Source organism: Oryx dammah, unplaced genomic scaffold (genome assembly GCF_014754425.2).
Source record: "Oryx dammah isolate SB20612 unplaced genomic scaffold, SCBI_Odam_1.1 HiC_scaffold_1, whole genome shotgun sequence".
NCBI lineage: Eukaryota > Metazoa > Chordata > Mammalia > Artiodactyla > Bovidae > Oryx > Oryx dammah.
Window position 1 is genome coordinate 37351914 of NW_024070185.1, and position 17233 is coordinate 37369146.

General features: G+C 37.3%; 1 protein-coding gene across 4 annotated transcripts in view; it reads right to left on the reverse strand.

Moving 5' to 3' along the window:
- LOC120863043 (lysine-specific demethylase 4C) overlaps positions 1-17233 on the reverse strand; it is a 404602-nt gene that overhangs the window by 300510 nt on the left and 86859 nt on the right. For all 4 annotated transcript variants that reach the window (XM_040239292.1, XM_040239340.1, XM_040239349.1 and 1 more), the window contains exon 6: positions 13894-13943. In XM_040239292.1, coding sequence (XP_040095226.1) covers positions 13894-13943 — 50 coding nt within the window. The remainder of the gene's footprint in view (positions 1-13893; positions 13944-17233) is intronic.

Here is a 17233-nt window from a genome sequence, read left to right on the forward strand (position 1 = left end):
CTATAAAGAAAGCTGAGTGCCAAAGAATTGATGTTTTTGAACTGTGGTGTTGGAGAAGACTCTTGAGAGTCCCTTGGACTGCAGGAGATCCAACCAGTCCATCCTAAAGGAGATAAGTCCTGAGTGTTCATTGGAAGAACTGATGTTGAAGCTGAAACTCCAATACTTTGGCCATATGATGTGAAGAGCTGACTCCTTTGAAAAGACCCTGATGCTGGCAAAGATTGATGGCAGGAGGAGAAGGGGATGACAGAGGATGAAATGGTTGAATGGCATCACTGACTCAATGGACATGAGTCTGGATAAACTCTGGGAGTTGGTGATGGACAGGGAGGCCTGGTGTGCTCCAGTTCATGGGGTTGCAAAGAGTCAGGCACGACTAAGTGACTGAAAGAAACTGAATTGAACTGAAAACATACATCCAACAGAAACATCAGAAATACCATCATTCTCTACAATACCTGTGGGAATAAAAGGAATCAACATGCCCTATCTGGTCATCTGATACAGCCCTCTGTCTACGGTTAATATTCATAATACATAAATAGAAATAAACAACCTGTGAAAAAAATGCAGACTCCAGTGAATGGTGAGAAAGAACTGCATAATGTAATGAAAATGATGCGTCTCCATAATAAGCTGTCCTGAATCTACACCACTCAGTAAAGCACAGCAGAGAGATCCCCAAACACACAACCCATGGAAATGTTTTAACAATAAAATTTAAATGGATTTATCAAACTTTTCAAATCTGTACCTCTGCTCAGCACTGCACGAATTAAACTTTAAATTAAAATCAATGAAGAAAGAGGAGTCTATTTAATTTCCTTTTGATATGGATTTGTAATCAGGACTTGAACAATGTGGTGACTGGTCATAAGTTAATTTAAATTGGAAAACCACTGAAGGAAGGCAATTTGCAATATATTAAGAACTTCATACTGGTTCAGAATTTATATTTTCAATAGGCTATCAGAATTATATTTTACATCGCCCTGGAAAACACCTGATAAACCACAAGTTATGACACAAAGTACCTATCTCAAAATGAATTTTGCCTCAAAATACCTGCAGGAGTACATGGTTGACACTCACCCCTCACTCCAGCATTTATGAAAAATATTTTATTCAATATTTAAGCCAGCCAACATAACCAGAATACAATTTGATACAAAATGGTAATTTTTTTAAAACTCAGAACTATTTCAGCCCTGGGCTATCTACATAGTAAGTGAAGAAAATAAATTTGGAAAGAATCACATGTATGAAATATACCAAAATAGATCTGATAGAAAATATTTAACTAAAAATTCAACTGAAGACTATCAGAGTTTTCTGAAAGTCACTAAATAAACAGAAAACAAGGTATGTATTCAAAGTTTTGGAAGTACGTTCTTTAATACATGCCTTTCAGAATCTTTTTATTTTCTATTCTTACGTTTACTTTCTTGATCAGCTTTTTCCCTAAGTTTTCAATAATATATTTGGAAGAATTCTTCTCTAAAAGTTACCATATTTGAATGTTACTACTGCAGCATTCCATAAGCTTTTCCAACTTACCAGTCACACAATGGGAGAGGTCCAGTCTTTCACAGTCTTGAAGACCAAGAAGTTCCAATAAAGAAACAGAGCTACACTGACCCCTCAGGTACCTAGCAGTGAAAATAGCAGCTAGCATCTCACATATCCCATGACCATTAGGAAATAGGACAGGTGTAGAACACCTCACAGAATAAAACTGGCACATCTTTCTGCAGTATTTACTTTTGTCACGTTAAATCATTTAGTTTATGTCTGCATACAAACAAACACAATAAGGGAGCAAGATGCAAAACCTGCATGCGTATTGTGGAGTCCTAGTGTTTCACTCCCCTCTCTTGTAGGGATATTTTGGTGGAAGCACTTGAGAGACAGCATACTGTGAGGTATAAACTATGCTATGGGATTTTGATAAATCTTAATCTCCTCTTATAGGCACTTAACACAAGATTACCTGAGGACCAACTTTCCTCTCTCCATCATTGCTCACAATAAACACATACTTTAACACTGCTATTAATAGAAGAACTAAGTTTTAGAACAAAAACCTAACTGTTTGAATTATTTGAAGTCACTCTTATCTTGTCCACATAGTTAACAGAACAAGAGACTAATAAGAAACCCTACAGAGACACTGATTTCTAACACAAGTCCAACAACTCATATAGCCTTAACTGTTTCCACAATCTCTCAGCTCCTCAATTTCCCCATCCATATAATCAGGATGCTATTATTATCTTCCTCAGTGGGTTCTTTTCTTTCCCCAATATCAAGATATAATTGACAAATAACATTGCATAAGTTTAAAATACACAGGGTAATGGCTGCCTATATGTACATATTGTGAAATGATTACCACAGTAAGTTTAGTGCACAGTCATCACCTAAAAATAGTTATTTTTTATGTGATGAAAAGTTTTAAGATCTACTCTCTTAGAAACTTTTAATACAGTACTGTTCACTGTAGTTACCATATAATACAGTACATCCCCAGAACCTACTCATACTGAAGTCAATACTTTGGGACAATCTTCACCCAATTCCACCACCCCCTGCCTCTGGCAGTCACCAAACTGTTGTTTCTACCTGTAGGTTTGGTTTTTATAATTCTCACATGTAAATATGATCATACAGCATTTGTCTGTTTCTGTCTGACTTTTTTAACTTAGCATAATGGACTCAAGATTCTTCCATGTTGAAGGAAATGACAGGATTTCCTTCTTTCTTATGCCTGAATGACAGTCTACTGTATACATGGAACACTTTGCTTTATCTGTTCACCTGTCAATGGACATGCAGGTGTTGGGATGCAGGTAAATGAATACTTAACTTGATTTACTAGATGATGTGACAGAATGATGTCAGATTAGGGCAGAGCCAAGGCAGTGACAAAGAATCTGGAAGGGAAAACAATGCAAAAAAGCCCCACAAAAACCCCCTAAATGAACTGTTTAACTATTTGAACTATCAAACTGTAAAATATAGTGTGTGTATATGTATAAATTATAATTTTTACATGCTTTTGGAAAAAAAAAAAGCTACTGTAAATAATGCTGCAATGAACCTTTGAGGTAATAGATATATCTTTACGACAGTGATTTCATTCCCTTAAACACATACCTAGAAGTCGACTGCTGTATAATATGTTAGCTCTATTTTCAAATAGATATGTCTTTAAGACAGTGATTTCATTTCCCTCAAATACATACCTAGAAGCAGAACTGCTGTATAATATGTTAGTTCTATTTTCAATTTTTTGAGGAACATTCATACTGTTTTCCATAGTGGCTATCCTTGCTGGGTGGATCCTTATGGGAAGCCAGTGATATAAGGCACAAAAATCTTAGCCATTGTAAGAAAATGGAAACAACTTGATGTCCATCAACTGGTAAACGGAAGTGCAAAATGTAGTATATCTTCACAATGAAATATTATTTAGCTATAAAAAAGAGTGAGGTACAGATATAAGATATAACATAGAAAACATGCTACATAAAAGATGTCAGGCACGAAAGTCACATTTAAATGATTTCATGCATATGAGACATCCAGAATATGTAAATACCTAGACAGAAAGCAGACTATTAATTCCCAGGGGCTAAAAAGGGGTAAGGGGAAATACAGTATGACTGAATAAAAAATACAAGGTTTCCTTACAGGATGATGAAAATCTATTTGAACTAGACAGAGGTGATGGTTACACAATACAAATATATTAAACATAACCGTATTGTACACTTCAAAAGGGTTAATGGCTTATGTTTTGTGAATATTGTTTCTGTTGTTTAGTCGCGAAGTCATGTCTGACTCTTGGTGACCCAATGGAATGCAACCTGCCAGGTTCCTCTGTCCATGGGATTTCCCAGGTGCTATACACATCCAAGGACGCCCTGTACAACATAAAAGTGATCAGATGCGAGAAGCACTATTCTAACAGAGAAGAGTCTACACATTGCACAATTCCATGTTAATAACATTCTAGAGACAGAAATCTGGTTAGTGGTTGCTGGTAGGGAGAAGTAATTAGAAAAGGGCACAAGAGAATTTCTGGGGCCTACTGGAAATGTTCTATATCTTGAGAGTAGTAGTAATTACACCACTGTATATATGTCAAAACTCACTAACCTTTATATTTTAACAGGTGGCTTTTACTATAAGTGCATTTTACCTCTATCTGACCTAAAATATCATTAGATGTTTTTAAATTGTTTTAGAAACAGAGCAGATGTACTCTAAATCCCAATCTCACATGACAAACACATGCTGCTACTATTAAATCAACAAAGTTTTAGCCATGGTAAAAATTTAAAAATCAAAGCTTAAAAACATCAAATTCCCTATATACACACCCTAGTCTGAAGAAACTGACGTTAGTTATTAATCACTTAGGAAAGAAAGGAATAAGGAAGGGAAGGAGAGGGGAAAGATGAGAAACCAGACCGACAGACTGTATGTTCACACTAGCAATATATTTGATTAAGACAACTTAACTGAAATTTACCCAAGTATGCTTTGACAGAGGTTTATACAAGCATATCTCAGAGATGTTGCAGGCTCTCTTCTAGATGACTGCAATAAAGCAAGTATTACAGGAAAGCAAGTCACAAGAATTTTTGGTTTCCTAGTGCATTTATAATTATGTTTATACTATACTATAATCTCTTAAGTGTACAACAGAATTGTGCCCCCCAAAAGTACATACCTTAATTTTAAAATACTTTATTGCTAGAAATGCTAATCATCATCTAACCCTTCCATGAGTTGTAATTGTTTGCAATTCACAGATCATAAACATAACATAATAGTGAAAAAGTTTGAGATGTGAGAATTACCAAAATGTGACAGAGAGATGATAAGTGAGCAAATACTACTGGGAAAATGGTACCAACAGATTTTGCTCAACATAGGGCTGCCACAACCAATTGGCAAGAAAAAAAAAAAGCATATTCTGCAACTCACAATAAAGTGAAGCACAACAAAATGATGTAGGCTTGTAATGGCTTTTGCAATATTCATATGACTGATATGATGCTTTAAAAGTACAGTAGCCATATAAACAGATGGTAAGGAAAAGGACAAAGGAAAAGGATATACAAGTATGTTTCTGTAGAAAATGCTTTTAGATAGATGTATTTGATTCCTTGGAAGAAAAGCAATTACAAACCTAGGCAGCATATTAAAAAGCAAAGCCATTACTTTGCCTACAAAGGTCCATATAGTCAAAGCTACAGTTTTTCCAGTAGTCATGTACGGATGTGACAGCTGGACAATAAAAAAGGCTAAGCAACGAAGAATTGATGCTTTTGAACTGTGGTGTTGGAGAAGACCCTTGAGAGTCCCTTGGACTGCAAGGAGATCCAACCAGTCCATCCTGGGGGAAATCAGTCCTGAATATTCATTGGAAGGACTGATGTTGAAGCTGAAACCCCAATACTTTGGCTACATGATACAAAAAGCTGACTCATTGGAAAAGACCCTAATGCTGGTAAACACTGAAGGCAGGAGGAGAAGGGGACAACAGAGAATGAGATGGTTGGATGGCATCATTGACTCAATGGACATAAGTTTGAGTGGACTCCAGGAGACAGATGGTGAAGGAAGGGAAGCCTGGCATGCTGCAGTCCATGGGGTTGCAAAGAGTCTGACATGACAGCGAATGAACAATGAACAGCTATTTGATTCACGTGTGAAATTTCTTAACATACTTATTAGTGAAAAGAACCAATGAACTATATTATGTGGGGTGACACTTGATCATTTTTACCCACATTCTTAGTTAAGAGGTCAACATTAGAGGTTTAGGCTATAGTTGACCTCTCTGTTCTTCCTGCCCCATTTTGAGCAATTAATGGTTGGGTAGAAAGTTATCACATTGCAGGTTTCACTCTGCTCCACATGTCCAATAATCCATCAACATCTCTACTGTAGAGACAAAGCCTCATGGAGCTCTCCAGGAAGAGAGCCAGAAGAAATTCATACTGACTATATAGAGAAGCATGGTAGTTCTGAATAATTGCCTTATTTTTATCTCCTGTACATAGTGCAGTGAATAACAGGAAAGTTTTTCTATTTCAAACTGGCTTGCAGAACACTTATAAAACTTTCACCTAATTTAACAGGTATATAGACCATTACACATAGTTTTTTACTGCATTCTTGAGACCACTTTGTCTCAGCTCCAGCTTTTTCCCACCTTGACACGACATATGGATCACACATGCACAGGTCACCAGGACTCCTCAGGCCAAGGAATTTGGCACAAGTTAGTCAGTCAAGCTAACCAGGTTTTCTGGCTCAACTTCCACCCGACAGAATCAAAGAATTCTTAATTCTCCTCCATAGTAATTTTTCCCTGCTAGCTGGCATTCCTTTCCTGAATTCTTCCTCCCATTCCCTACCTGTCATTTCTCAGAACTGTCTTTCACCCCACACTCTAATTATTGTAGCATGTGTATGTTATGTATTATGGTTCAATGTTTAAAATCCCACTAGGAATATGGCTGGGTACACAGTTTTAAAATTCAACACAGACTGTGACTGTTACTCAATCACTAAGTCATATCCAACTCTACAATCCATGGACTATAGCATGCCAGACTCCTCTGTCCTCCACTATCTTCCAGAGATTGCTCAAATTCATGTCCAACAAATTGTGACATTTGACATCAAAAAGGTCCCCTGGAGAAGAGCATGGCAACCCATTACAGTATTCCTGCCTGGAGAATCCCCATGGACAGAGGAGCCTGGCGGCTATGGTCCATGGGGTTGCAAAGAGTCAGACATGACTGAGTGACTAACATATACACATGAGGAAATTAAATTCAGGGACTGCTTCACCATTTCTAATATAACAAGTGATAGTATGATGAAAATAAACATACCATGACACATTACACACTGATCTCCATTCCTAAAGCATGAGTTAGGAATGAATGCAAAGGATGTATCACTGAACTTCTTCATTTTTTATGTCTTAGGGAGTCACGTAAAATTGATTGTTCATAATGAAGGGCATTTAATTTATTAGCCTTTCAAAACCAAGCATTTTAATGTAATATTTTCAGGCCATCATGTAAAAGAATGTTTAAGGGAATTATGTATTTATCATTTTGAGAGCTGATAAAAGTTCATTTTCCTAATTTCAAGTCAGAGGTATGAGAAAGGGTCAATTTGGAACATTTATAAAATTTAAATGACTTGTTGTTTACTGCTACTCTTTCAGTCTTTAAACAGCAGTGGTTCATAATCCCTTTTGGACCAAACCATCTTGATGGATCTGATCATGGGTTAGCTTCCCAGAAATCCACATATATGCCCAATATTGAATATAATTTCAGAGAGTCCACAAGCTGCCTGCATCCAGCCTACAGACCCTTTGTTCACCTCCTTGAACAGAATGTACTTAGTTGCTCAATTGTGTCCAACTCTTTGCAGCTTCATGGACTGTAGTTCGCCAGGCTTCCCTGTCCATGCGGATTCTTCAGGCAAGTATACTGGAGTGAGTTGCCATGCCCTCCTCCTGGAACAGGGATCCCTGCCAATCAGGCTAAGATTCTGTTTCACAGGCTTAAACTCATGATGACTAGTCATTTAAAGACACACACACGCCAAAATTGACTGCTTAAAGAAACCTGAACTAAATTAATCCCTCATAACAATGATTCATTCATTCCTTTTTACTGAGTGTCACTTTAATAGGTTAAAAACAGAAATACTTGCTACAAGTAAATATAAGACTACAAAAGAACCAGTATACTGAACTCTACCATACTGTCACTTAAAACAAAATTCCTGCTAATCATTCACACTTACAAAATCTGCTGCATAAAGTCCTAACTCACATATTCTTTTTCCAGTAACCAAAATTTTGACCAAAGTGAGTCCTCTTTAATTTTTTAAAAATTATTAGCACTTTATTCACAATGAGAGACCAATGAAAAAGTCATTCACACATACACACACACACACACACACACACACACATATCAGCTGCTCCCAATTTACTTTAATCCATATTTTGCTTAACTTAATAGAACCACTAAGATATTGTCTAATTTCTAAAATAGATGAGATTTAGACATTCTTAAAACTGAAAATCTTCAAAACTGTCATTCATGATGTTGTATCTCTAGTATCCTTTTTACTTCCCATTCAATTGTATCGGGTCAAAAATTAGAAAGAATGCAATGGCATTACAGGCAAACATAACAAGTATAAAAACTGCAACAATTCACTTGAGATTTTTTATTACTTTTATATCTACATGATATTAGAAAAAAACTGTATAAATGAGAAAGCAACTGAAGGGCAAAATCGAACTCCTGGCTTTATTAGATGCAGACCTAACGTTTCTCAGATAAAATATTTGCAGGTGCCACCGTCAATCAAGATTTCAATAGAAACCAAAGATGAAAGCATTCATGCATAAAAGGCAACTGTGATAATTATGATGTGCAGACAAGATAATGGAAAATATCCAGGGCTGCTTTTCATATTATGTATCAAGTGCTGCCTTGACCTAGACATCCTATAAGGCTCCCTCACATTTACTGCATTATTTTATCATTTTAATTGTTTAGCAGAATTCAATTAATTTGCTTGACATCTGCTCAGGAGATAGAAATCCTCGACTGTCTTATAGGGTCTTTCCCTTGAATCAGTTCTCAAAATAATGCTGCAAAAAATTTTCAATAAACACTCAATTGAGTTTAAAGTTCCTTTTCAACCTTCAAGTTTATTAATCTCTTACTGATTAAGCTAATGGCATCCATTTTTCTGGAATGTCATTTCAGGCAGTTTATATCAAAGTGTATAGACAGTTTATAGCAAAAAATTTAACATGTGATTCCATATCGCAAAGTTTACATTGCTCCAGTTTAAAAATTCTGGGGCAGTGAGGTGAACAGAAAATGGTAGAATAATTATCACAGAGAACAGAAGAGTCCACAGCATATGGATTTAGCACAAAGTTCACTGCCTGTGTATTTAAGGATTATGGTAATCATATTCTAAGCTGTGCTATAATCTATTATCCAGAACCAGGATCCATCCACTTAATATTCATGAAAATAGTCCATAACGAAGTTCAAGATTACAATTACATTGCTATTATTACTGTAATGTATTACATTATAAAAACACTAAGGCTTTATAGTTATTAGGCTGCCAAAATTATAATAATGCTTTTAACAAACATGATACCCTAACTATTCTTTCTAATACTCTTCCATAATTTGGAGGAAAGCAACTTTTAGATGTCTTTAACAATATCTATTCAGAGCTGTCAAGTCAGTGTCCCCATTTTATTATTAAATGAAAGCATACATAATGTGGGGACAAAATTCCTTTTCTACTAGAAGGCAAACCTAACATACCAATGAATCTTAGATTGGCACCTGATTGAAAGAACAGTGCTCCCTGAGGATTCAATTGAGAATAAAAGCAGAATGTCTTATCTCTAGTTGTCACTCAATGGAACTCCACTTTCCTCTGGAAATAAATCACTAGTAGTCTACATCATCCTAAGTTAGGGTGGTTAGCAAAACAGAAGGGGGTGAATATGACTCTCCCCCTGTGTGAGAGAAATAAGAGTAAGGTTGCCTGGCATATCTTTAAGGGAAGGAATAAAAGTAAACGGCATTCTCAGTAGATACAAGTGGGCACAGAGTGAAAGTAACTGATAGAATTTCCAAAAGAATGGCTCAATCTGGCCCTTAAAAATGGACAACCTCAGTTCAGTCACTCAATCATTTCCAATTCTTTGCGAACCCATGGACTGCAGGATGCCAGGCTTCCCTGTCCACACCAACTCTTGGAGCTTACTCAAACTCATGTCCATCGAGTCAGCAATGCCATCCAACCATCTCATCCTCTGTCGTCCCCTACTCCTGCTGCCTTCAATCTTTCCCAGCATCAGGGTCTTTTCAAATGAGTCAGCTCTTCGCATCAGGTGGCGAAAGTATTGGAGTTTCAGCTTCAGCATCAGTCCTTACAATGAATATCCAGGATTGATTTCCTTTAGGATGGACTGGTCAGATCTCCTTGCAGTCCAAGGGACTCTCAAGAGTCTTCTCCAACACCACAGTTCAAAAGCATCAGTTCTTCGGTGTTCAGCTTTCTTTATAGTCCAACTCTCACATTCATACACAACTATGGGAAAAACTATAGCTTTGACTAGATGGACCTTTGTTGGCAAAGTAATTGCTCTGCTTTTAAATAGGTTGTCTAGGTTGGTCATACCTTTCCTTCCAAGGAGCAAGCATCTTTTAATTTCATGGCTGAAGTCACCATCTGCAGTGATTTTGGAGCCCCCGAAAATAAAGTCTGTCACTGTTTCCATCGTTTCCCCGTCTACTGCCACGAGGTGATGGGACCAGATGGATGCCATGATCTTAGTTTTTAGAATGGTGAATTTTAAGCCCAGCTTTTTCACTCTCCTTTCTCACTTTCATCTAGAGGCTCTTTAGTTCTTTTTCACTTTCTGCCATAAGTGTGGTATCACCTGCATATCTGAGGTTATTGATACTTTTCCCAGCAATCTTGATTCCAGTTTGTGTTTCATCCAGCCCAGCATTTTGTATGATATACTCTGCATGTAAGTTAAAGAGGCAAGGTGACATATAAAGCCTTGACATACTCCTTTCCTGATTTGGAACCAGTCTGTTGTTCCATGTCCACTTCTAACTGTTGCTTCTTGACCTACATACAGATTTCTCAGGAGGCAGGTCAGGTGGTCTGGTATTCCCATTTCTTTCAGAATTTTCCACAGTTTGTTGTGAACCACACAGTCAATGGCTTTGGTATAGTCGATAAAGCAGATGTTCTTCTGGAATTCTCTTGCTTTTTCAATGATCCAGCAGATGTTGGCAATGCGATCTCTGGTTCCTCTGCCTTTTCTAAATCCAGTTTGAACATCTGGAAGTTCACATTCATGTACTATTGAAGCCTGGCTTGGAGAATTTTGAGAATTACTTTGCTAGCATGTGAGATGAATTCAATTGTGCAGTAGTTTGAACATTCTTAGGCATTGCTTTTCTTTGGGATTGGAATGAAAATTGACCTTTTCCAGTCCTGTGGCCACTGCTAAATTTTCCAAATTTCCTGGCATATTGAATGCAACATTTTAACAGCATAATCTTTTAGGATTTGAAATAACTAGAATTCCATTGCCTCCATTAGCTTTGTTCATAGTGATGCTTCCTAAGGCCCAATTGACTTTGCATTCCAGGATATCTGGCTCTAGGTGAGTGATCACACCATCATGGTTATCTGGGTCATGAAGATCTTTTTTATATAGTTCTTCTGTGTATTCTTGCCACCTCTTCTTAATATCTTCTGCTTCTGTTAGGTCCATATCATTTCTGTCCTTTATTGTGCCCATCTTTGCATGAAATGTTCCCTTGGTATCTCTAATTTTCTTGAAGACATCTCTGCTGCTGCTGCTGCTAAGTCGCTTCAGTCATGTCCAACTCTGTGCGACCCCATAGATGGCAGCCCACCAGGCTACCCCATCCCTGGGATTCTCCAGGCAAGAACACTGGAGTGGGTTGCCATTTCCTTCTCCAATGCATGAAAGTGAAAAGTGAAAGTGAAGTCGCTCAGTCATGTCCGACTCTTCGCGACCCTATGGACTGCAGCCCACCAGGCTCCTTTGTCCATGGGATTTGCCAGGCAAGAGTACTGGAGTGGGGTGCCATTGCCTTCTCCGGAAGACCTCTCTAGTCTTTCCCATTCTATTGTATTCCTCTATTTCTTTACACTGATCACTGAGGAAGGCTTTCTTATCTCTCCTTGCTATTCTTTGGAACTTTGCATTCAAATGGGTATATCTTTCCTTTTTTCCTTTGCCTTTCGCTTCTCTTCTTTTCACAGCTATTTGTAAGCCCTCTTCAGACAACCATTTGCCTTTCTGCATTTCTTTCTCTTGGGGATGGTCTTCCTCACTGCCTCCTGTACCATGTCACAAACCTCCATCCAAAGTTCTTCAGGTCCTCTATCAGATCTAATCCCTTGAATCTATTTCTCACTTCCACTATATAATCATAAGGGATTTGATTTAGGTCATACCTGAATGGTCTAGTGGTTTTCCCTACTTTCTTCAATTTAAGTTTGGCAATAAGGAGTTCATGATCTGAGCCAAAGTCAGCTCCCGTCTTGTTTTTGCTGACTGTATACAGCTTCTCCATCTTTGGCTGCAAAATATAATCAATCTGATTTTGGCACTGACCATCTGGTGATGTCCATGTGTAGAGTCTTCTCTTGTGTTGTTGGAAGAGGGTGTTTGCTATGACCAGTCTGTTCTCTTGACAAAACTCTGTTCACCCTTGCCCTACTTTTTTTTGTACTCCAAGGCCAAATTTGCCTGTTACTTGAGGTATCTCTTGATTTCCTAATTTTGCATTCCAGTCCCCTATAATGAAAAGGACATCTTTTTGGGGTGTTAGTTCTAAAAGGTCTTGTAGGTCTTCATAGAACCATTCAACTTCAGCTTCTTCAGCATTAGTGGTTCAGATACAGACTTGGATTACTGTGAGATTGAAAGGTTTGCCTTGGAAATCAACACAGACCATTCTGTGTTTTTGGAATTGCATCCAATTACTGCATTTCAGACTCTTTTGTTGACTATGATGGCTACTCCATTTAGTCTAAGGGATTCTTGTCCACAGTAGTAGATATACTGGTAGATGGGCAGGTAATGAGAACCTACTATATAGCAGAGGGAACTCTACTCAATCTCTGTGGTGACCTAAATGGGAAGGCAATCCAAAACAGAATGGATATGTGTATACCTATAGCTGATTCACTTTGCAATACAGCAGGAACACAAATTGTAAAGCATCTATATTCCAGTATATTAATTTTTAAAATTAATTTTAATTTTAATTAATTTTTAAAAATTAATAAAAATGGCAGCTAAAACTGTTTAAAAAAGTGAGAGAAGAAGATGGACAAGGTCAAGAGAGGCACAACTGGATGAAGGTAGTCAAAATGTACAAACTTCTAATTACAAAATAAATAAGTACTAGAAATGTAACAAATAACATGATAAATATAATTAACACTGCTGAGTATTATATGTGAAAGCTGTTAAAAGAGTAAATTCTAAGAGTTTTCATCATAAGGGGAGATGTTTTTCTATTTATTTTCATATTCATATGAGATAATGGATGTTCACTAAACCTATTGTGACAATCATTTCAGAATGCAAGTCAAATCATTATGCTGAGCAGCTTAAACTTGTAACATGGTATATGTCAAGTGCATCTCAATAAAACTAGAAGAATAAAGAAAACAAAGAGGGACAAAGTCTTAAAAAAAAAAAGTTCAAGTTCCAGTAAAGTATGCTTAATTTTACTAGTCTAAGAAGGCATACAATATTATGCCTGTCCCATCACCTAGAAACATTCAACTTCATACTTCAAGTGCTCTCAGGCCCAGGGGAGGGGGATTTAACACAACTCTCTGGTGAAATGATATGGCAACATGAAAAGTACCCATAAAACATCCTAGAAGCCCAAGATCCAGTATCAGTACTTCTCGGAATTTATCTCAATGGTACAACTAAAGGAAATAAAAATTTTATTGACACAGTGATGTTAAGTACATTATATAAAGGAGAAAAAAACTGGAAATAACTAAAATAGGTTAAGTGAAATCAGCTGACAAAAAACAAAGCAGCCAACTAAAATAATCATGATGATTATGCAATATGGAAAAAATTAAAATTACTCAATGAGAAAAATACTTAGAAGCCAATAACTTGAAAAGAATAACATTAACATAGTGATATTCTACTCTGTAAAAATACCTCAGAAACAAAGAACCTATCGTGTAGATAACAGATAGCAAGCTTACCTTGAGCTAGTCTTTCCAGTCGTTTCCCATGTTCCGGGGGTATTGCATACCTAAAATTTTAAACACAAATAACAGCTTTAGGTTTGTAATTGTTTAGCTTGTATCCTAAGGATGTCTATTTCTAAATAATTTCATGCAAAAAAAAAGTCAACCCCAAACTCCACATAGATGAACTAAGCAGATATTAGAGAACCAAACATAGAGTTGTATCTCTTGAACACTAATCAGAGGAAAAATAAATTTAAATCATCTATTTCAATGCCCCAGATCACCATTCCAACCACATTTTACACATTAGGGAACAAAGGCCCCAAGCCACCAAACAACTTGGACAAGGTGGCACCTGGCCACAACATGGAGATTAGAACCTCCCTTGTAACACTCACAACACCATAGCAATCCAGGGCTATCTCGGGTTTTATGTTTTTTGTTTCAAGGTTGATTAGTTTGGCCTTCATTTTTAAGCAGAGTTCTTTTTTAAAAATCTTTAAAAAAAAAATTTTTTTTTAAACTTAAAAATTTACTGACAAGCCGGACAGAAAATAAAACTATTACAGCAATGTTTGTATCTCCACCAAACCTTTCTAAGAATATTGTACTTTTTAAATACAAGTTCACCAACCATAAAAAAGGTTGCTTTTATTTACTTCACAATTATGTGACTTTTAAAGTCTTGATATATAGAAAAAGAATCGTTGGTAATTCCCTGGCACTCCAACGGTTGGGATTCAGCACTCTCACTGCCAGAGTACAAGAAGGATCCCTGTTTGAAAAAAATGAATTGTTCATCCTTGGAGAACAGAAATTCTTCAAGTATTACTCATTTCTAGTTTGGTGTTTTAAAAAGTTAAATACTTGAATTTGTTTACTGTGAACTTACTAACAAATTTTAAAATAATAATCTTAAGTTAAATGATCATTTCATGTTTTAAATAAAAATATGTTATTCTTCAGACCTACATTTGCTGTTTACTAGCTCAAGATATATTAAGTACAAGTTAGGTTTTTACTAAAATAACTTTTCTCATTTTACTTAACACCACACTTGGTTGCATTTAATGCCACTGATAACATATGCAAAACTTAATTGGATCCGATGTAACTAGGCAATTCTCTAAAAGAAAATTCAACCATATATCCTGTCGCTTAAGGCACTGTTAATAAAAGTATTCCAACTGAACTGGAAGATAAAAATTTTAGCATAACTAAATGATAATCACTCAACATATTTATACAGTAGTCACTTCTTAACAATGTTTAATCCCTGGTTTACACTATCAAATATACCCAGAAAAGGGGACACACACACCACAGACAAGCAAAACATACATGCTAAGACATGCACATGTATACACACATAGGCATGCACTCATGTAAGGGTTGGACATGGAGATATTTATATTTATATATCCAGATTCACTCTTCTTAAAAAATGATATCAAAGTTACAGTTCATTAGTCTGAAATTCAACCATCTGCTCCCAGAAAATGTTAAGTATAAGTAAATATAAATGTATATATAAGCATAAATATAAGGATAAAAAATACCCTTGACATAGTCTTTCAACTGATCCTCACAACTCTGACAAAAATCACATGGACAACACATAGCCATCACATCTCTAAAAAGGGTTCTAGTAAAAATTCTCTGGAGGTTAATCGCCAGAAAGATTTTTGCCATATACTATACATGTATCAAAAATTCTTTAAATTAGACACACACTGAGTGTGTCTCCTCAATGCAGCTTGGGTCACTAAGGTGTAATTGACCATTACAGGTGGAACCTCACTTTGTGATGTACCCTTCCAAACCTACCCTCTGTGATGTGCCCAAGTCATCTCTGCAAACTACAGATATGACCACGACAAAGCCCTGGGTCTTCCATGGCTGACTTACCTGAAGGACAGAAGCTGAGCACTTTGCAGGGCGCACAGACCTGCTGCAGTCCTAACACCTCTTCAGCTGCATCTACTGATCAATGTCCTAATCAAATCCTGGCCTTTGGCTTTACCAAAGAAGCCACTTCTAGTGCCTTTGTTACTTCATACCTCCACTACTTTCCATCCCCTATTTCTGGGCTTTGTATACCCTTACTATCCCTGTCCAGCCAACAAAACCACCACTTATTTTTCTCACCCAGCTTGAGTCACCCCCAGGGAGAGACCCACACTCCTCCTTTCACTCTATCAACCACACAGCAGATAGCCTTCCATCATGGAACTCAGAATTTAATGTTTTTTTACTTTTCTGTCTCCCTTTCTCCCTTCAAACTCACTAGGGGCAAGGACCAGTATCTCTTCTGGAACAGAGCACCAGAAAAGCAGATGCTCAGAAAGTGTTTGCTGACTTTTGTGGGCTCTCAAATGATGAATCATGTTCCTGATGAAACATGTGGAAGAAAGGATGGAAGGTGTGGAAGGATGGAAGATGTGCAAGGAGAGGAAGAATACAGGAAGAAGAAAAAAATCATCAAAGTGAGAAACTAGAAGAACAGGTACGAAACTATATAAGCCAATACCTCATTTCCTAAATACAGGGTCAGCCTGGCACACTCAGGACAACTCTACCAGTTTCAATTTCCCAATTCATTCAAGTGTCTAATTCAATCAAATCTTTCTCCCAGGACTCTGTACTTTCAGTGTGGACTCCCCATTTTGCCTTCCCTTCTCTTCGTCCCCTATGGATCACACCCAGGGCTCTAGTGCATAGAAAATCCATGGACTGTGAAGGACAAAGTTGCTCACAGTAGGTAGGCAAGACTGGGGGACCTAATTTCCACTTAAATGGCATGGAAATGGCTGGGTCTGCCCTCAATAGACCATTACCATCACTAAACTATCTCCTTGGGCAGCTACAGACCTCATATCACTATCTTAGCATAAAAACCTTTCTTCCTTACTGCTTGGCTTTCAAGATCCCCAACCCCCAAACACAATTTAGCCACAGCCACAAATATCAGCAGTCCACTCCCAACAGTCTGGACTATGAATTATTCCCTCCCTCACAGGGGTTTTGACCTCACTTCTCACCACAAACGGCCCCTCCTTTCTGCTTCAAAACCCAACCACCCAATCCCTGCCCAGATTCCACCTCCTCAATGAAGCTTTCTTTGACCACTGGAAACCTGAGCAATCCTACTTCTTTGATACCTTCCAGAGACCTTCCATTATACTTCTTACATAGTGTTTATCATCTACTGCTTTCTGCAGCTAGCTGCTGTGTGGTGTGAATAAATCACTTTTGTGTGGATAGGCACCATGTTCTCTGACAGAACACCTACCACCACACAGAAATTTTCAAATAAATTATCCCTTTTAACCTACCTAGTACAGTGAGAGTG